This window comes from Solea solea, chromosome 20 (assembly GCF_958295425.1).
Source record: "Solea solea chromosome 20, fSolSol10.1, whole genome shotgun sequence".
NCBI classification, from domain to species: Eukaryota; Metazoa; Chordata; class Actinopteri; order Pleuronectiformes; family Soleidae; genus Solea; species Solea solea.
Window position 1 is genome coordinate 11,715,276 of NC_081153.1, and position 21,146 is coordinate 11,736,421.

The 21,146-nt window shown below is 43.6% G+C and overlaps 1 protein-coding gene across 1 annotated transcript; it reads right to left on the minus strand.

Annotated features, from left to right (window-relative positions):
- Positions 1–242: 242 nt before the first annotated feature.
- LOC131447022 (tax1-binding protein 1 homolog A-like) lies at positions 243–21,139 on the minus strand. The gene is made up of 17 exons (XM_058618481.1): positions 20,735–21,139; positions 18,576–18,790; positions 15,353–15,455; positions 13,596–13,786; positions 13,163–13,318; positions 10,530–10,678; positions 9,923–10,013; positions 9,614–9,799; positions 9,223–9,474; positions 8,680–8,871; positions 8,501–8,573; positions 7,403–7,935; positions 5,170–5,256; positions 3,633–3,813; positions 3,258–3,466; positions 2,340–2,422; positions 243–2,113 (listed from the first exon to the last, which is right to left on the minus strand). Exons 2-17 carry the CDS (start codon positions 18,762–18,764, stop codon positions 1,915–1,917), a joined length of 2,874 nt encoding a protein of 957 aa, XP_058474464.1. The 5' UTR covers positions 18,765–18,790; positions 20,735–21,139; the 3' UTR covers positions 243–1,914.
- Positions 21,140–21,146: the final 7 nt, after the last annotated feature.

A 21,146-nucleotide genomic window follows, 5' to 3' on the forward strand; every position in this document is an offset into this window, starting at 1 on the left:
TATCGGGGGGGACAAGAGGTTGTGAGCAGAGTGACTTGTATATGATGTCAAACTGTACTTTCTATATATATTACAAAAAAAAGAGAAGCTGCTTTTATGTAAACAGGAAACGACTGAAATTGAAAAAAGAAAACAATAAAAAAAAAGTGCAAAAATAAAGTCAAAAGCTACACGGCTCAAACTCAAAAAAAAAGGTGGAGTTCCTGTCTTCATTTTTGAAATCCAGACGAAGCACGAGGGAGTGAAATGCATTTAGACAAGCTTACTTTATTGATAAAGATCTCTGAAGTACACACTCAAAACCATCTGGACATTCTTACGTGAAAGGGCTGCAGCGGACACGTCACACACACACACAGACACACACACACACAGACACACTCTTTTGCCTTGTGATTACTGGGCATGTGCAATTTTTAAAGCCTGATTCAAACACTGTGACAGTTTTCCTTTGTAATGACAGAAAAATAGACAAGCACTGAAGATGATGAGGCTCCGTGAGAGACGCACACACACACACACACAAATGACATTCACTCATGAGGGCCGACACAGAGGCGCTGCACACAGATGACTTTTCACAGTTGCAACTTGGGGGGGTAGTGGAAGTACATAACAACAGGAAAAAAAAGTGTAACTCAAGTGTCCTGCAGTCTACAATAATATCCCCTCAATATGCCCAGCTTTATAGGGACCGACCAAAGACTGGAAAGTGCACACCAGGAAGTTAAACATCATTGGTCCTTCACTGTTTCATCACTTAAGCATAAGGGCGGTAACAGTGAGGGGAGGCTGGGTCGTCACGACAGCGAGGCACTCGCGAGAGAGTCGCTGCACACTTGCTTTCATATATATGTACAGTACATTCAGAATAAAGCCTTATTTAGTGCAGATACATGGAAACATAGTGCTGTTTTTGTTTTTTTGTTGTTGTTGTTTTGTCGACGTCTTTGACGCGATCATACGTTCGTTCAGGAGCTCGGGGAGGACTCGGAGATCACTTCCCAAGTAGAAACGCTCTTCATCAGATAAATATACTCACTCTGGTGACTCTTTAGGACATTACATATTCATATCTCTGTCTGCATTTACACTACAAAAAAAATGTCTTGCCTCTTTTCAGGAAAGAAAGAAATGATGAAGCACTTTTTTTTAGCTTTTATATACAAGAGAATCCTACTTATTGTAAAGAAATATCCCGGGTAGTGAGGGTACGATAATAACAAGAACACATTTTTCTTTTAACCCCTCTGTTACCAAGGCCTGTGTTTTTGTCATTACCGTAACTCCTAGACCGTTTGCGATATCTAGAAAATCCGAAAACTACCGGAAAGCAGAGAAGTAGAGACATTTGCACCCATATACTTGTCATTACGGTAGCCCTCAGGACTTCCGCCTCTCAGTACCGTACTTCCTAAACGGTTGAATAACTGCCAGATACTGAAAGTTGAAGTTATCTACAGCCATGAAGTCCAAAATAAATCCAGACGGCCTGGATATCGTGATGGTCGTAAGAGGTTTTTAAATCCATGGTTCAAAGCTCCTGCGACAATTCACTCTCATGGCTCGAACGTCTGCAGTTTTGTCGTGTTGATTTGTTACACACACACGCGCACGCACAGAATAAACGCATGCACATCCTGTGGTGCTTTAGTCGAAATGAGCATGAAATTATAGAAAAGTAAAAGGGGCCGTGGCACTGCTGCTCCTAATGATCCCTTCCCTTCGCAGTCGCCGTCCTCCCTTTCAAAAAGTGAACTACATTCTTTTCACCCCCCCCCCCCCCAGAACCAAAAAAGTGCAAATGATTGTATATCAACAAGAGAACGGAACCAAACCTCATTTAAAACTACGTAAGAGCGGACACATTTATACCCACACTGTCCCCCCCCCGCCCCCTCCTCACTCGATCTGCTAAAAGTTGAGCACGTGGCCGTCGAAGTGCGTGAGGACGTGCCGCTCGAAGAGCTGCTGCTGACAGTTGAGGGGGAACTGCTCGGAGCAGACGGGGCAGATCTTCCAGTGGCTCTCGACGTGCTGCTCAAAGCTGCGCTGTTCAAAGTGGGGAGGGAAGATCACCTCGCATAGAGGGCAGCGCTTGTGTACGTCGTTGCTGCGGGGAGACAAAAAGGGTGAGGCGATACTTCGACCAGACACTGTGTACAAACACGGACGTAGTCCATTAAGTGTCTTCTCACTTGATTTACAACATCAGTAAGTGTTTTTTCCTGAGGAGTTAATGGCCTCAATCACTAGTTTCAGGTCTTCTTCAATAGAACAGAACATGATGCCAACTTTGTAAACGATCGCCCCATTCGGGGGGAAAACAGATGAGCTACCTGGAGTCGAAGCAGAAGCTGCGTCTGGCTTCAGTGCGTCTGTCGGACTGATGATCACAGGACGGCTGAGCTCCATCTGCCCCCTGCAAAACAAAGCACGGGCACGTGACGGAGAGTCATTTCACGTCTTCACATCAAGAGCCAGATATGTACGCAAACAGAGATGTGTGGAGAATATTATCTGACCAAGTAAAGACGTACGAAGCTGAGTCACACAAACTATTCCTTTAGTTTGCACAAACATAATCCAAATATAATCTGTCCCTGTGATAAAAACCTCCTTTCTAATGAACTCTAATGAACTTTAATCTCAATCTCACTTGAGTTCTGAAGAAGTGACTTTAATTAGATCTTTATGCAAATGAGTTCAAAGCTTCATCTTTTAAGGGCAAACTACATTTCCTTCCTCTCAGTGAGGAGGAGGAGGAGCCTCTCAGAGACTGAATGTATGCATGTATGCATTGTTATTTGGTTCATGTGTTCCCAGTTAAAGCTGTAGTGTGTAACACGTGTCAGTTACATTCAAACCGTGGTCAAATGAGTTCACACAAAAGTGATTAATGGAGATTTTCCACTATAGTGAGCCGAACACGACTCGGCTCGGCTCAGCTCCGCTTGTTTTCCATTGCTATTGTACTGTACCTCCTCAAAATGGGCGGGGTTTTCACAGCACAGGAACGAAACTGCTCGTTTTCTACGAGCAGTTTGCAAAAGGTACTATCGCTAAAAAATTCTTCTTCCCCCCACCCGCCCCTGCACTGCTGCTGTATACACACAAATGCTCCCTCAGTCAGGTCTGACCGACGCAGGATGATTACAACAGAAATCTACAGAAGTTACACACTACAGCTTTAAGACCCTCTGTCTGTCAGCCGCGAGCCAGTGTTTTTCCTTCGGTGTGTGTTCAGGTGTGATTACATTTCTTGGCTCCTCTGGTGGATGCTCCAGCTTCTCGGGGGGGCTGGTGTTGCGAGACGGCTGGATGCAGACCACCTCGCGGTCCCAGTCCGGTGCGGCGGGGTCAGGATTTTGAAGTGTGACTGGGGGCGCGCATGGTGGCGCGCAGGGCGGGGCTTCGGGCGGTGGACGGGAGTTGTCCTCAGGAGACTGAGCAACATCCGCATGGTCTATAGAAGAAAAACAGAGCAGTTACAAAAGGATAGTAATCACAAACTTTCCGTACAGTAACAATATCTTTTTGATACCGATTCCTGTACGATACTTTTTCTAAGAACAACTTCAAAGGAGGGAAGGCAACGAAAGAAACACAGACACAGTTCGAGTGTCTCCCACCGTTTGAGTTGTCAGTTGAGTAGGGATTGCCGAACTGCAGCTCAGCAGGCCGCTGTGGCACCAGTGGTGGAGGGGAGGGGTCCTGGGGGTAGGGGAGAGGGTAGTGCAGCACCATTGGCTGCCTGACCTCAGCACCCTGAACGCCTGCCTCCTGCTCCCTTTGTCTGAACCGCTGCAGCTCCTGGAGTGGAGAGAAGAAGGAAACACTGATTTGATCACAAGATACTGTATATCACATTGTAAATACCGGATAAATGACACTGTGTGACCAAAATCTGATCCTAAATACCTTGATTGTAATGAGTGCTTTTTTTTTTTAATATTATATATTATATCAGCATTAACTGATCATCATTTAATGAATAGGCTGTTCATGACTTATGTAATTTTTGCAAATGTTCTCTGTTTTGTTCTCTGAAACTTGATGAATGCAGCGCAGACACAAATGCCATATGGGAGAGACTGACCATAAATTATTTGTGAAGTTAAGTAAATTTGCAAAGCATTTGTTATGATTTAACTGTGACATCTTATCAAAAAAAAGGAAAATAGGCCAAACTTAAGAGGAAAACCAGCTAGTTTTCTGCCCTGATTTCTAAAAATCAGCATTAAGGGCCATTAAAATACCATATTACTCCATTCAAAGTCCTGATAACCTTTCTTCTCCATCTTGACGCTTGGCTGAACTTCACCACGTCATCTTCTCTACAATGTGTGATTCACTGATTACATATCAAGCAGTTAAAAAGGTGTAGTAATAAAGTGGCGGGTTAGTGTATATATAGTATATATATTCTATCTTTGCATTTTAAATAAGTGCACATCTTCACAGTCAGGACCACAAACAGCCAAAGAGTTAAGTTTACCTCGACACCGTTTCTGCCCTTTGTAATTATATCAGAAGCAAGAGCATTAGTACCCTACTCATTACTGTAATGGGTGTCAGAGTCTGGCTCCCTCTGCTCTGCCTTTGCTGATAAAGCCACTCCCCCCCCCCCCCCCACCTCCCTTTTCTTTCCCTATTCCACCTGACCTCCTTTTTTGATGACTTCATTAGTGCGCTGCTATCAGGTTTAACATTTAAACCAGGGTTGGGGAGGTGAAACAGACACGTCGCGTGGCATTTGCACTGTCTAATGGCACTGTACCAAAGGCGAAGGAAGCAAGTATAGATGTTTTAATTAGTGGGTGGTTGGAGGATGTGAGGGGAAGGGACAATCTACAGAGGAGGGCTCAGACACAGCACTTAAATGTGGTGATCTTTCTGCGGGGATTCAATTGAAAGACGACATCATCGAACAGAAAACGATGTGATTTCTACAGTCAGCCGTCTCGTGTCCAGATGGGAATTCGGATAGTTTATGGCTTCTTAAAACTTCAACTGACCTTAACTCAGATTTATTATCCGGACCAAAAAAGAAAGAAAAAAAAAGTGCTTTGAACTATGAAAAACTGATCCAGTAAAGGCTTATTTATACGCTGCAATTACCTGCCGAGAAGTCACAATGTTGTGCTTGCACCGTGTGTCATGCTTTACCTCCTGTAGATGCTCCTTATCTCTGAGGGCCCGGGCGAGGTTGCATTTCAGCTCTGTCACCTCATTGGCTCGCTCGGCCATCTGCACCTACACACAAAATAAATAAATTAATAAATTAATAAATAAATACATTCAATCAAGTTAAATTAACAGTAGTTACAGTGATGAAAGATCTCGAGAGAGCACTGTGATGGGAGAGGTTGTCTGGCTCACTGCAGAGAGCCACACATTAAGGTAAAAAACAGTTCCCCATTGCTAAGAGGGAGGTTGAGGTTGAATAATAAAATAACTAGAGTCACAACTAACACCTGTTTCCACCAAATCCTCACAGTTGAACAGCTAAACGAGGCGAAAATGATTGAAAAGATGAATCAATAATCAGTAAAGCTGGATTAATCTGTCATTAATCAACTGACTCAATGAGCGCCACAAGACTTTGAGTGAACAACAGAGTCACTGAGGTTCATGGTAACGATGCAGCTTTTCTTTCATGACATCATCTATTTCATTTGTGTGAACTAAACACACACACGTGCATTTGACTTGGAGCTAGGACTGATCGCGCACAGAAACGTGGCGTGCAGACCAGACTGGGCGTTGTAGTAAATATCTTACTTTCTAACAGGAATGACCCCGTGGGATAGTTTATATGACTCGTTGCCTGCTCTTCTCTTCTCTTATTTCATCCCATTACAAAGGTTCGCTCTCCCTCCACTCCTGCTGTTTCTCTTTCTGCTTCATGTCCGTCTGTCTGTTCGACTTTTTTCACCCTTAAATTCAGTTCGCTTCTTTCGCCCCCCCCCCCCCCCATTCTCTTTCATCTCCTTTTGTCCTCTCTCACTCTCGCAGTCTTTCATAAATTTACAGCACTGCATTAGAGGGTTAAGTTCAGGTGAAGGGAGTCAGCATCAGTGAATTTCTGCGCGCCTCCCTCCCTCTCTCCCTGTCTCTCCCAGTCTATCCCTTCACCCTCGCTCTATTCTCTGGGCGGCTGATGTAAACAGCCGTAAAGCATGGCGTTCTGTGGCTGCCTCTCTTGTCAGTCTTTGGGGCCATTAAGAGTGGCTGCGAGCCCGGGGCACTCACCTCAGACAGGAGACTCTATCGAAGACAGGGGGGAGTCTTATTTACAGCGCCAATAAACACACTCACTCATGGAGATTAAATGCCAGTAGGTATTCTGGCCGACATTCACACGCACAATGCAGCAGGCCCACGTCGGCGCGAAGAGCTCGATACTTGACTTAAACACATGTCACACACCAGCGTGTGCACGGAATGGACGCAGCTGCTCCGTGTTCATGCAACACGTGCTCAAACAAACCGTTAGGAATGATTTAGACTATGTGACCTCAAGTGTGATTGTTGCAATTTCTAAAGAGAAAAAGAAAATGTATGCCTGTATCAACATGTGCAATATATTATGTACATGTCACAAAAGATACATATGGCACAGTTTAGAGGAGTAGAGGGTTTAAGGGTATTAAAATGTTGTAAGTACATTTTAAAGTCATTTATTGGTGAAAATAAGCACTTTTTTTGCTACATTAAATACATTATTATATTATATATTATATCAGCATTAACTGATTATCATTTAAATAATAGGAGGTTCATCACTTATGTCATTTTGCAAATGTTTTGTTCTCTGAAACTTGATGAATGCAGCGCAGACACAAATGCCATATTGGAGAGACTGACCATAAATTATTTTTGAAGTTAAGTAAATAAATTTACATGTCACGGCTACCGGCCAAAAACAAACTACTGGACAAAAATCTTAAAGGTTATGTAGTAACGTTCTCTTACTCACATTTATAAACATGCAGTCTAGGTTGAAGAATCCCTTTTACCAATTTTGTTTTCATGGTCTACATATGCTCCCTCCTGTCTGGGTCTATGTCCGCCGCTCATCTTAAGCGGAAAGACAACTTTATTTATTTATCCCAAGTCATATCGTCATCACACTTTTCAACATTATCCCATATTTTCCTAATAATGTGCAGGCCCATGTCTAATTTAATAATGAATATTAAATAATATATATATAATATATGAATACAATAATAATGAATAATTCTACAGTGAGTAGAATGCTCATAAACACGTGTGTCTCTGTGACTGTGTCACCTTTGCCAGTCAACACCATCATCACAGTCACATCTCCCGGAGCATCGAGGTACATGGAGGACGTGTTTGTTTGTTTGTTTGTTTGTTTGTTTGTGCTTCTTACTCTGAATCGCTCCTCCTCATTGGCCAGCCGCTGTTTGAGCGTCTCGTTGATCGCGCACTGCTCCCTCCACTTCTCCTCCATCAGCGCCAGCTCTTCCTCCACGGAGCGCGTCTGTTCCTTCTCTGCCTCCGCCTTACTCCTGCCCTCCACCTCCAGCAGGATCGGCTCCTTCATAACATCCCTCTCCTCCTCCTCTTCCTCCTCATCCTCCTCCTCCTCTACCCTCACTGCACTTTCCACCTCAGCGCTCAGCCTCTCGTTCTCCACCTCCACCCAGCTCGTCATCCTCAGGCTCTCCTCTGGCAGGCTCTCCTTCTTTTCCTCTTCCTCTTTCTTCTCTTCGTCATTGTCCTCATTGTGGTTCCCTTCTGCCACGACCTCTGCCTCTGCCCTCTCCTTCTGCAGACCCCCGATCTGCCTGTCGTCTGTTTCTGTGCAGGTATGTGTGTCAGTGCACGCAGATTCCCGGATGCAGAGCTCGGAGGTGATTGTTATCTCAGCTGCTTCTTGCAGAACCGCCGTAGCTATGTTCCCTGTGAAAACACAAGACGTACACGAGGAGTGTTTTATGTGGAGATGGAAGTTGGAATTGCTGCGTTCCTCGTCGGGCGTTTGAACTGGAACGCCCCGTCAAGTAAATGCAGCCAATAAAATGAGTCATACACAAAATAATATATGAATTTTTATGCAAGGACATGTGGCTGCACTGTTTGTTTGTGCAAAATACTGTGTTTTTTTGCGACTTCTCAACTGGACTGTGGTCAAACCCGAGGTAATGTTTCCCCCATCGTCGGAAACTCAACGATAATCATATCAACTTACTATTAAGGGCAAATTCTTGATATTCACTTAAAACACTGATAAAGACAAAGTGATGGTTATATGTATCATAGCTTTGTAATGAACTCTGCTTTTATCTAATTCCTGCTTCTTCAAATAATCATTTTTGAAAATCACTGAATCTGCCTCAACTTGCTGTGTAGCTAAAAAAAAAGAAGAAAAGAAAGAAAGAGCCACAGTAATAGTATAGTAAGAGAAAGAAAGAGAGGGTGTTGTTTAGTCATGTCACGGTGAGTTGTGCTGCTGCTGCATGTTTACCTGCTGTGGGTGATTCTGGACTTGGAGTGAGTGGCTCCTGCGTCGTCTCAGTTGATGCATTTCTTTTTGGCTCCTGCAGAAACACACACACACACACAGACACAGTATATGGACATGTTCTAATTGCACCTAGTCGTTTAAGCAGTAAGTCAACGTGTGAGTAATATTTAGTTACTCACCCCCTGTGCCTCGGTTGTGTTCAGCTTAGCGACCTGCCTGCGGAGGCGCTGACACTCCCGGTATTTCTCTTTGTAGTGTTCAGCGGCCATGTGAAGACGCAGCTTCAGCTCCTCCACCTCCCTCTGCAGCTCGGCCTCTGCCTCTGACACCACCATAATACTGGCTGTCACCTCCCCGCTGGTGCCAACACCCTAAAACAGAATAAAGAGAAGAAATTGATGAATCGCAGCCTTGAATTTCTACCAATTCCAGTATAAAGTCGGCCCTATTTAAACAATTTTATTGTAAATATCTCTGTTTAAAGCGCGTTGCGTGTGAAGCATTTTTGGGAATTTTCAAATCATATCGGATTGAACTTTTGACTTTTTTCCATTTCCAATCCAATTTCATCAAGAATCAGACTGATACGAATGTGTATCTTATCGACTCATCCCTAGCGTCTGTGTTTGTAAGAACATGTAACAATGAATTTATTTTAAAGGCTAAAAATAGCTCAAATTCACAGGTGTGTGCTATACAAACGGAGGCTTCCGAACGCTGACCACTTCTTTCTGTGCGGTGCTCCTCATGCGATCTAACTGGCTCTCCATGCGCTGGCACTCGGCCTGTGCATCGACCAGGCTGGCGCGGAGCTTGTCGGCCTCCAAGCGGGCGCGGTACAGCTCAGTCATGGTGTGGTCGCGGGCGCTGGCGGCGTCTCGGAGCTCTGAGGCCAGCAGGGAAGCCTGCTGCCGCGATGCCTGCAGCTGCTCCTCGGCCTGACGGAGCTGTTCGCGTACACGGGCCAACTCTGCCTGAAGACACGTGAGAGGAATTGAAACATAGACAAACTCATGTGTAGCAGATATTTTTTTTTTTTTATCAGTATGGATGCACAGGATAATTACTTGGATTTATAGTTTACAGCAGTAATATTAAAGCAAGTGCGACTACCTTGTCGGTCTTATGCGCCAGCAGCTCTTTTTCTAAGCTGTCCCGCTGGGCAACACAGGCTCTGAGCCTCTCCAGCTCCTCCTGGAACTGGGCAATGGTCACCTCCCGGTTCAGCTCCACTGCTTTCAACATCTGGAGCTCTGCACTCAGCTTAGTGTTCTCCAGCTCGGTGCTGCGCAGGTGATTCTGAACAAGCAGCAGCACACAGAGAAAACAGAGAAATATTCCGGTAAGACATGATTAACCACATAGGCTTTGTTCATCCATAAAAAGATTTCATTATTAGCTACAAAGAACATGTTCTGCCACCTTGTAGAGGTCCCTTTCATCCTTCTCATTCTTCAGCTGGCTCTCAAGACTGTCCCTCTCTGCTGTCAGCTTCTTCAGACGGTCACGCAGACTGGAACAAAAAAATGATGAAAATAAATAACAAGGGAACGTACACTCGGTGGTCACTGACTCAATTGGAAACTGCAACAGTGGAAATAGCACTGAATGACCACCAGATGACAGTAAAATCTGGCAAAAAGGTTGAGATCCCATATCTCTTTGAAACACTTAGTGTGTGAGCATATAACTGCATGAACACAATAACAGGAAGGTAAAGAGAAATAGTCTTTGTTTCCATTTTTATTACATTATGTGTTTATGAGTTCAAAGATAGGCAACTACTGCTGAGACTACTGTTTGAGTGATCCCAACAGCTACTATGTTTGAGGCCCTTGGTTTGTGCGTTCACTCTTTTTCTCTCTTTTTTTTTTTAGTCATGTAGAAGCGTGGAATGATGAAAATGTTGAGGAAGCAGGTGTTGAAGACAGGTGGCGAGAAACCTTCGTCAAACGCGGTTATTTCACCAGAAATAGATCTTCAATCTTGGATGATTGACGGTCACGTGTCGGCGGCACTCTCCACTCACCAATCCAACTCCGTCTCCTTTTGCAGGCCTCTCTGTGTGACTCCCAACAGGTCCTCCTCCAGCTGGCGGACCCGGTCCGTGGCCTCCGTCAGCCTCCTCCTCACCTCTTCCCTCTCCTCTGATAGGCCCTGCGACGAGCGCAGCAGCTCCTACAGGACAAAGAGGCAGATGTGCATCATGACGACAGGTGCTGCAGCCAATCATGGCCGCCTGATCTTGGCAGAGGAGGGGGAAAAAAAAGTGCTCATGGTTAATGACAGATGGTCATGTTACACACAGTGTACTGTATAAATAGATTACAATGATGTTGTGATTCATTTGTAATATATCTCATAAGAAAATAATATCAGGTGTTCCAAGAATAGCAGTAAAATGTCAGAAACGTTATGTTATACACCACAATTTCTATTGGGAATTTGCAATAGTTTCTACAGATATTAACCACGGTAAAATCAGATATCAAATGTCCTTTTAACTTTGCTGCACAGTCTATTTTTAATTATTTTCATTTTCAATAGCTCTGGTTGACAATGGTTTTTGACGAATGCAAAAGCGCACGCTTAAGTATTTGAAGTTCCTGAAACGTTGAGAAAAGACTTAATCAAACATGAGGAAGCAGAGCGGCGTGAATGCAGGAAGAAGGAGGAAGCTGCCAAACATCGGTGAAAATCCTGAAACCATAACTGCTGTAAGATCAGTGCACAGACCAAGTTATCAGTACGCTGTTTGAACGTGGTGCTTATCAGCAGCGAAGAACATTAAATCACTCATCGGGCGGCTCACATACCTCTGCACGCACGCTTCTCTCTATTTGTAACATGCCCCCCCCCCCCACACACACACACACACACACACACACACACTCAGGAGGACAAACATAGCTACACACTCAAGGACATATGGAGACGAGGCAGACAGAACAGAGAGCAGCTATCCGTCCGGCACAGATAGATTGCACATGCTCATACAAACACGTACTCAGGCCTGTCTCCCTCTGGGCTTGGCTCCGCGTACATTACTGTATGATTTTTACGGCTGGCATTTGGGAAGCACTTTAGCAGTGTGTAAAGACCTTATAAAAAGTGCAGTCGTAAAATTAGCAGCCACAAAATATGTACTTATGTTTTCATGCTACACGCCAAAAAGGATATGTTCATAAGCAAGAGCGTGGGCTTACGCACCTACTGTAAAAGCCCGACCAAAAAGACACGCGCGCACACACACACCTACTCGCACAGGTCGTATATCTGCAGATGGACGGGCCTGTTGAGTGAAAAGCAGAACGGTAATAACAGTGTGCGTCTGTATTACCATGTAATTTATGGCGATTTTGTCCTTTGTAAAAAAAAGAGCTGCGGCCTAACTCAAAGCAGCCTGCTTTTACAGTCTGGACCTGACAGCAGCACCAGGGGGCGATATGGGACTAGATTCAACCCAAACTAAGTTTCACTGCCTCACATCTCACTCCCTCTGTCAAATGGCCTCTCTGCTTTGACTGTGTTTTCTTGAGTTGACTGGTTTAAGGTGTGTGTGTGTGTGTGTGTGTGTGTGTGTGTGCCAAACTACTTCTTATCAAGTCAGCAACTCATAAGATACTAAAATGTGAACCATGACTCATCCTGGTGAATGAGTGAATGGAGAAAGTATGACGTAAAGTATGATGAAAGTAAATAGAGTCCATGTTTAGTCAGTTTTTTTTTTGTCTAACTTAGTTTTGATTAAGCCTTTTTATAAATGTATTCTTATCCTCTGTGTCTGAACAAATTTGTTTTATTATCTTAACAATGTCGTGAAATCACTTTAAAAAAAACAAAAAACGACGAGGGACAAAGAGACAGACGGGGGGGAGAAAATAGACAGTGAGGAAGCAGTGGCCTCTGACATCGCGTGACTGAGTGGTGTTTGTCCCTGAGGCCGGGCAGGGCTCCTTTTTCAGGCAGGCGGTTTTGCGGACTACCCTCCTCATTCCACACACAGACTAAAAGGGTTTGCAAGCGGGTGGCATAATGAGTGTGTTTGTGTGTGTGTGTGTGCTCGCCTGTGCATGTGTGAATGCACATTAGAAAGGCCTTGTGGTGTGGAACCCAAATGTGAGTGTGAGTGTGAAAGGGGGTAGTTTGTAATGTGTGTGTGTGTGTGTTCGTATGTTTGACGTCATGTTTGTTCACTCTGTGGCTGAGATGGCACCTTCCCTGACGCCAGATGCCCAAGAAAACTGCGTCCCAATTCCGTTCTGGCCCACTGAGTTGGGTCGTTAAAGACGCACACGTGCGTGCGTGCGTGCACACACACACACACACACACACGCACTTTGTGTGTCTCTAAAACAGGGACACAGATTATTCATAGATTCAGCCTTTTGAAGTTTTCAGACCTGTGATCACTGATGAGGAACCGGCTCCACACACACACATGTACAAACAGAGGCTAAATGTCTATGTATACACTCAGCTCTGTACATGTACACAGTCCCACACACTTTGCTTTAAAACTTCCTCACCTTCAGTTCTTAATATAATATTTTAAACGCAGTGTTTTTATTTTTTTTGTAAATGAGCATGTACAAAGTGATTATTGAAGCTAAAATATAAAGTCTGTCTCCATGTGTGTCACCCTCAGCCCCTCTATCTAACCTGGTTGTGTGTTCGCAGTAGGCTGCAGGTCTCCCTCTCCTGCTCCCGCTCCCTGGCCAGTCGTTTCTGCTCCTCCTGCAGCTGTTGTTTCTCCTCCTGTAGGACCCGCATGGCCTTCAGCAGCTCCCTGCGCTCATGCTGCGCCTCCTCTACTCGCTACAAGGCAGGAAACAGATCAGACAGAGAGGGTGAGAATCCCTCATTCTCAAAGATTTTGGCAGTCGAATTAACTCTGTGATTTCTGAGCCGTCTCTATCGGCGCTGCATAGGGAACTGAGGTTGTGTTGTAAGGGAATTTGTGCTTTTCTCTTCAGCCGACATCTGTGACATTTGAGGTCATGGGAGGTCGGGAAGAGATCGTTCACTGGGGTTCGAGGCGCTAAAGAGAGAACGGAAACCTCAAAAGGAAACGTGTTCATCTTGCGTGTCCTACCTCCATCAGGCCAGTCTTTGTGGTGACGACCAGTATGTCAGAGTTGCTGTCGTCCTCGGTAACAGTCAGCAACTCTTCGGTGGGTGTGGCTGACCTGAACTGGAAGGGTGTACTGGCTCCTCTGATGTCACCAACATGTGTAACATAACAGAACTGGTAGAACTCTCCATCAGATTTAGGTACATAATAACCTAGAGAGTGACGAGATAAGAGTGGGCATGTTAAATTCACTTCATGTTTTTTTCTTTTTTTTTTTTCCTTTCTCCAATTTATTTCATATTCACTTCTTAGCGGGAATTTAGTGAATTGGGGAGTATTTTAAGGATTTGATGGCATCTAACGAGAGGAGGCTGCTGAAGTGAAACTCCGAATATGGGTTGGTGCCTGATGTGAGTCACGCATGTGTGAGTCATGTTATTACAGAGACATGGTGGACTGCTTCCAAGAGAACTTTCTCTCTATGTAGATATGAAAACACAGCCGCTCATTGTTTCCGTTGATACATGTATTAAAACATAATTATGATAATTACATTGCATTTCTGCCAAAGGAGACATCAAAATGTGTCTGCTCCATGAAGAGCAGTGAGAACATGCATCCTTTTACGTTCATTTATCAGGAGAGAGTGACTGAGGTAGGAAACACACATCATTTATACACACTCAGTGGCGTCCCAGTTCTCACCGGTTCTCGGAGCGCTGGGTGCTGAACCTCCGACGGGTTTTACTGACTACTGACACACCGCAGCACGCTCTCATATTTGCAAAGTGTAACGTCGGACCATTCCAGGCCCAGTAAAACCAGTTTGCAGGCTCTCAACGAGTGCGCTTGTGTGTGTACGTGTGTGTGAGTTGAGAGGTGCTCGGGTCTCAGGCCGTCGTTTGCGGCTGTGTTCCCTTATTAAATAAAAGTGCTGGTTTTTATATGTGCCATAAAATGGAGGAGTTACTTTGGAAAAACCCCGAGTCTGTATAGCGGTTTACGTAGCGTGTGTGTGTGTGTGTGTGCCCACGTGTCCTCTTTAGGAAATGTTCCCGCTTAATCAGTGACAATTTAGAACCAGTAGTTTTCATAAAGATCAAGACCTGGTCCTGGGGAATTGGTTAAAAGGGTTCCCACACCTTGGTGGACTTTTGAAGGGCTTTCCAGGACCAATTCCTTCAAATTCCAGGACAGAATGTGCTGACACCGCTTAAGGCGGGAGGGCAACTTCGCCCACGGCGTCCACTTTTGTTGATTTGCAGCACGCTCTGCATCTGGCCAAGTGATTGTCCTTGGGATCTTGGGCAAGCCAGTCTTTGTAATTGTCTTTGGTGAGCCAAAGATGTTGGAATTTGCATTTCCCAGGCATCACGTCATTTGCTCGCTCCCTTGCTTAGTGTTACTCGTTTATTGTTCTACATGGAATCTCACATCAACGGCAGAGAGAGAGCGAGAGAGAGAGAGAGACAGTGGACAGTGTCCACAACACCACTAGTAATTACGACTTGATGTTTGTTCTGCATAGGCCTAGTCTACGTACAACAACCAATGCAGGACACATTCACTTAACTTCTTTGTTGCACAAACTTCAAGCACTTTTAATGACCCATGTCTATTTTGGGGGGCGATTTCCAGTTAATACCAGTTAGGTATTAGCAGGTTATGGTTCAGGTTTGGTGGTAACTCTTTGTTTAGGGTGTCCAAATGAATGGAACTCAATGCAGTATCCATAAAAGGATAGCTACACGAACCTGTGTGTGTGTGTGTGTGTGTACCTTGAAACACCACAGTCCTGTGAACAGTACTTCCTGGTTCGGAGTTTTCAGGCAAAGGAGACCAAAGGAAGGTGTAGTAATCCCTGGCTGTGCTCCAACCCACCTACGGAGGAAATGTAAACCAAACATGATTGACAGGATTACGCATCATAAAATAGTTTGGAATATACATGGTCAATTATATTTGCGGTAACACATATGATAAACAAACTGGTATCTTTGTCTAACTTTGTCCAACGCCACACGCGATAGAGGAATGTGCAGGATTACATTCAGTGTTCAAGGCAAGAATGGAAACATTTAAAACCATGCGCCCTCATTCTTCCACACACCTACTCCGCCCCTCACTTCCTTACCCTTCTGGGCTCACAAAAAAGAGGCAGCGGCGAAGGTGTGAGAATGGGGTGGAAAGGCAGGGGTGTACAAAATGTACAAAGCTTTGTGTGCGAGTTCACACACACATGCGCAGACCCCCGAGTTGTCAGAGAATGTCCCATGTGGAAATGAGAAAATGAGTTTGGGGTGGATAAGAACAGGGAAAGACAAATTTATAGAAATGTGATTCTATGAAGTTTTGTGTGCGTTGGTAGGTGACAGATGATGACAGGGAGTTGTGAACATCATAACTCATGTCCTGTGTCATAAATCTGTCACACACTCTCCCTGTCTGGGCTGCTCTCTCACACTCACACACACACACACACACACACACACACACACGGACACCTCATTTCAGCTCACATGTGCGATACATGTTTGCAACATTACAGAACTGCACCTTGTTGTTGTCCAAACAATTTTGCTGCCACATTGTTATCATATAATATTACAGTCCCGGCAGTTGTCTAACCACTGTAACTGATGCAAGTAATTATAGGATGTACAAAGCACTAGGAGGGGTCATTTGCTTCTTTAAATTAACTGTGACATTGAAACATCGACTAGTAAAGTACCTATAAATGTTAACTGGTTCCTATAAACAATTGCTACAGTTAAACACAGGTACATTAATGCGATTTAATTCACAAACGATTTAACTGGAAGAATAAAGAAATACCAGGGAAAAGCAAAGGAACATGCCGAGCTGTGACAAAGCATATAGAAAGCTTTGTTGGCAACAACTTTATCAAAATCAAAGGTTTGAAAATTCTGTTGCACAATTTAATTACACTGTTCTCCTTATCGACCAATTATACTCAAAATAATGCTATTCAAACAAATGTTTGAAGCCAGCATGGCAACCAGGGCCAAGAACATTCTTTCCACCTCCACCGGAGTCTCAGTGAGAGGCTTGGCCGCAGACTCCCACCAAGTTTGCTTGTGCGCTGCCTGCTCACGTGTATTTGCTTTAGAGAAGAAAAAAAAAAAGGACATAAATAATTTTGCTAATTGTAGAGTGAAGTTGATTGACGTACAGTTTGGTATGGTGAGGCATTCCAACGCAGGAGTGATATTATACAATAATCATAGGCAAAGCAGCTATCAATCATTCATCCAAGGTGTGAGGGAACGGCCTGATGACATGTTAATTATAGACTCACACAACGGGTTTCTCCCTGTCGACCCAACAAACATGCCACAACTGAGACGACCTCCACAGGGCTGTTCAGCAGTTGTGTATGCGTGTACCTGTGTGTGTGTGTGTGTGTGTGTGTGTGTGTGTGTGTGTGTGTGTGTGTGTGAAACTCTACTTAACTGTAACTCCAAAAATAAAAATACATTTGAGTGATGTATATAAAAAAAAACTATCACAATTCTGAAAGACAATAGAAAACGTGACATGCTTGATCCGAATGTTGTACACCAATGTTACACAATGGGAATCTACCATATATTGTTGTGTAAACATTACCAGCCACTAGGTGGTGTCTGTGTACAACTCAAATGATGAGTGTCTGCCTGAGCTGTCTGAGTCATCCTCACAGGCAGTCAGCTATATTGCTCAGTCTCTGTCTCCCTCTCTGAAACTGGTAACGCCTATAGATGTGAGAGCAAATGGGAAAAATGTTCTCTCCCTGACTCATCTCAGCACAAAGGTTTTGCCTCTGGGAAGCAAAAAGACTCCCATTACAGGCGACCATTTATTTTCTTTTATCAGTTCAGATCATTTGGGCTCTGTGGGAAAGTTGAATGGGATAAATCATTCATAATAACACAGCAACCTGTTGATTTTTTTCCAATTTTTCGCTTCCAAACACCGAAGGTGAAACATAACACTGATACACGCATTTGCATAGCGATGTCAGCTCACTTCCTCTTCGGATGAGTTATTATTACTAAATGCACACATAAATACTGACCTGTTTACACATGTTCCACTCATAAAAGTCATGATCACAGCAAAATGAATTGAATCCTAATCATATACACATTCACAGTGCCAATATTTTGACAGCATTAGATTTCGAATTTAATGAGCACACAAAAAGACAGACGGATTAAATGACTTGTAGTCTGCTTGTTGCCCAACATGAAGTACTAACCATGAAACGGGCTTCATTAGCGTGGATTACAACAATTAAATTTTCCAATTGACTTTTTCCAAATAAACCCAGCATCTTTATTCTTATTTAATTGAGCTGGTGGATTTGAAGTCAACAATAAAATGTTTGTCTTTTGACTTTACGAGACATTAGGCTTCCTACTTCACATTTCCTGTTAATTACGTGTGAGATTGGATGGCCTTGATAAAAGAGCGGAGCAGAGCGGGAGGTTGGTTAGCAGGAAGCAGGGAAGAGACTGATGGAAAGACAGAGGGGAACGAACAAGTGAAGTGGAGTGGAAAGAGGTCCTAATAAGAATCAGAGTGGTTCATAAAGAGCACCAAATGTTTGCCCCCCAGCGAGAGCTTCTGTAACCAGCCCACCGTGTTTCACTTTTCCTCTTCTTCCAGAGCAACTACACCAAAGCTTGAAGTGAGGTTTAAGGCATGCAGTGAAGAGCTAAGCCATTAGAGTCGAGGCGGATGTACGTGTTAACGAGCCAAGTTCAAACCTACGGCCAATTAATTAAACCATAACACACAATCTATGACACAAACACAATGTAATGGCCTGAGAAAAGCTCCAATCTCTAAGTACCTCTTTATAACATAAGTGACTTCAGATTAATAGCAACCTTGTACTTAAGTGATTAAAGACATTTGGAGTTGTCTTTGAAGGATGGTCTGAGCAACAGCAGCTGTGTGTGTGTGTGTGTGTTTGTTTGCATGTGCGTGATGTACCTTGAAGATGCCCACCCAGTCTTTGGGGTGGGGTGTGATGAACGGGGTCAGGGTGTAGCGACACTCCAGGGGCGCCTGCGGCAGGAAACTTTTCCCCACATTCTGGAAGATGACGTGGGCAAAGTTGGACGTTTCCATGACGCTGACGCTGCTGCCTGGCGACGAGTCCACCACCTGGAAGGATGACATTGTCTCCTGTCGGTCACTTCATTTGTCTGTAAGGGAAGACCAGAGTAAAGAGACAATGAGTATGTAAAAAGAGTGAGGGGAATTCTGTATATCTGTCCCTGTGTGAACACAAAGCCAAACGTTTTCAGTACAGCAGCAGAGTATAAGAGCTTTGGTTACTAAATTGGCTCAGAAAATACAAAAGGGTGAAGTCAGTAACTAAACAGCTGGGTATTACTAAGTAGTATGATGTGTACACACCTCTGGGCATGGGAATTTACAGTACTCTAGATCATTTGTTTTTAAAGAGTGGTATTGTACTTTTACTTAACAGGGAAATCCATCTTTTGCCATGGTGTGAAGGTATTACTCAGCCTGTGAAACAGCTGCTAACTTTGTCCTCCGAGATGGTGACTACATGGCAAATAAAGGATGTGGATTTAAACCCAACAATTACAGCCTAAGGAATTATGCTTTTAAAGGATGACAGGATGCAGTATTTTTATTTTATTTTTTTTAACCTGATGCAAACTAGGGAGTTAAAATCAAAACACATATCTGACACATCTGTCACCTTTACCCACTATTTTCAAGTCAAATCAATTCACAACATTCATTATCTCAAGGAACTTTACATAATAAAGCCACGACATTAACATTTTACAGAGTAAAAGAAAAACACCCACACAATGAACAAGTAAAAAACATGAAAATGGGGGAGAGAGGAAAAGCAAAAGAAGGGAGAGAAAAGGAGAGGAGGAGAGGGAAAAAGAGGTGGTGATACAAGAGAGATCATTTTTATTTGACAATGACAATAAAGGTTTTCTTTTCTATTCTATTCTATTATTAGTAGTAGTAGTAATAGTAGTAATAACGTGTTTATTATCAAAATGGTCCGCTTTCAACGCGGCTTGTGTCATCATTGATTACACTATCATTACTTTGTGATCATAAACACGTTATTAGTACTACTACTACTACTACTACTAATAATAATGATAGAACAGAATAGAATAAAAATAGAATAGAACAGAAAGCTTTAATGGCATTGCACATCAGGTATACACATTGAAATTGCTGTGCTCCTCCGGTAAATAAGAATAAATAGGGATAAAGGGATTATTTTAAAAGCAATATATACAAGTAGACAATTCAATTAGTTCTTATGGCCCACGGGAAAAAATCTTTTTTAGTCTGTTTGTCCTGCTTTTTATGCACCTGGACCTCCTACCAGAGGGAATGTTAAAACAGGTGCTGTCCTGGGTGTGAGGGGTCAGCAACAATTTTCCTGTAATAAATAATAAGAATGATAAATATAACATCTGAGATCCCAGGAACCTGCAGAACAAGGACTCATCTCCAAATATTATGATGACTTGTAATGGGCACATTTTGTGGTGATAGCATGAAGCTAACCAGCTGGGGCAACTCTTTGAGGATAGATATTGAATTTTAACCAACAGATGAACCATAAGTCCACTGCAACTACACACCATATGTCATGAGAGTTGAATTTTATAGTGATCACACATTAGTTGAATCTTGGTGAAGGAGGTAAACTACGTGATTCACACATTGTGATGCACCTGCTTTATGTTATGTATGTGGTTGACAACAAGGCTGAAACAACAAACCATTTCCATTTGACCCAACCCTGGATTCCTGACTAGATAGATGTGTGAGGTGTGTAAGTGACTTAGTCATTCCATAACTGAGGCTCTGTTTGGTCAAACCAGCTACAACAACAGTGTCTGTGTGCTGAGCTACAGACATCATCACTGGGTAAATTGATCTCAGAGGCGCGACGGAACAGTTGTGTCGTGTCACAGTGGCACAGTTATCCACAGGATAATCTTATTTACGGCGGCTATGGCAGCTAACATTAGCCTGCGAACAGGCCATGTCGTGTCAAGTCACCACCAGCTAGCGAAACATTATCACAGAGAATCGAAAGACGGGAATTAAAACTTAGCTTGGAATCGAACGCGTACCCCTTTTCATGTGAAGTCCACTTGCAAAAAAACAGTGACTTTGTGCCGGACAGGCCGGTGTTTCAGTCACTGTCCTCGCAGTTGTCAAAGCTCTGACGACGATGCGTCTCCTCCTGGAGGGATAGATGCTGCTCCACTTCCGGGATGCTGTGCAACACCGAGGATGCTGAGGATGCGCACGGGGAGAAGGTATGCAAGCCTGAAAACAGCTAAATTAATTATCTATCAATAATAATTAAATCAGTGATGTGCCTTTGTTTTGGCTACTCCCCCTGTGACTTCTATCACACACGCATAAGTTGTTTTACTGTACACGTTGTATGCATTTCATAACAACACAAAAACACATTGTGAAGTTAGGTTTTTATTTTAAATTTGAATATTTCATATTATGTATATATTCCCATTGATG

What these genes read in the sequence shown, in the direction of transcription:
- LOC131447022 (XM_058618481.1), bottom strand. Translation starts at nt 18,764, where the DNA reads ATGTCATCCTTCCAGGTGGTGGACTCGTCGCCAGGCAGCAGCGTCAGC. An exon ending in CAAAGACTGGCCTGATGGAG is followed by an intron (nt 13,319 to 13,595) that starts GTAGGACACGCA and finishes CCTGCCTTGTAG; the next exon opens with CGAGTAGAGGAGGCGCAGCA. An exon ending in ATAAGGAGCATCTACAGGAG is followed by an intron (nt 3,814 to 5,169) that starts GTAAAGCATGAC and finishes TCTCCACTCCAG; the next exon opens with GAGCTGCAGCGGTTCAGACA.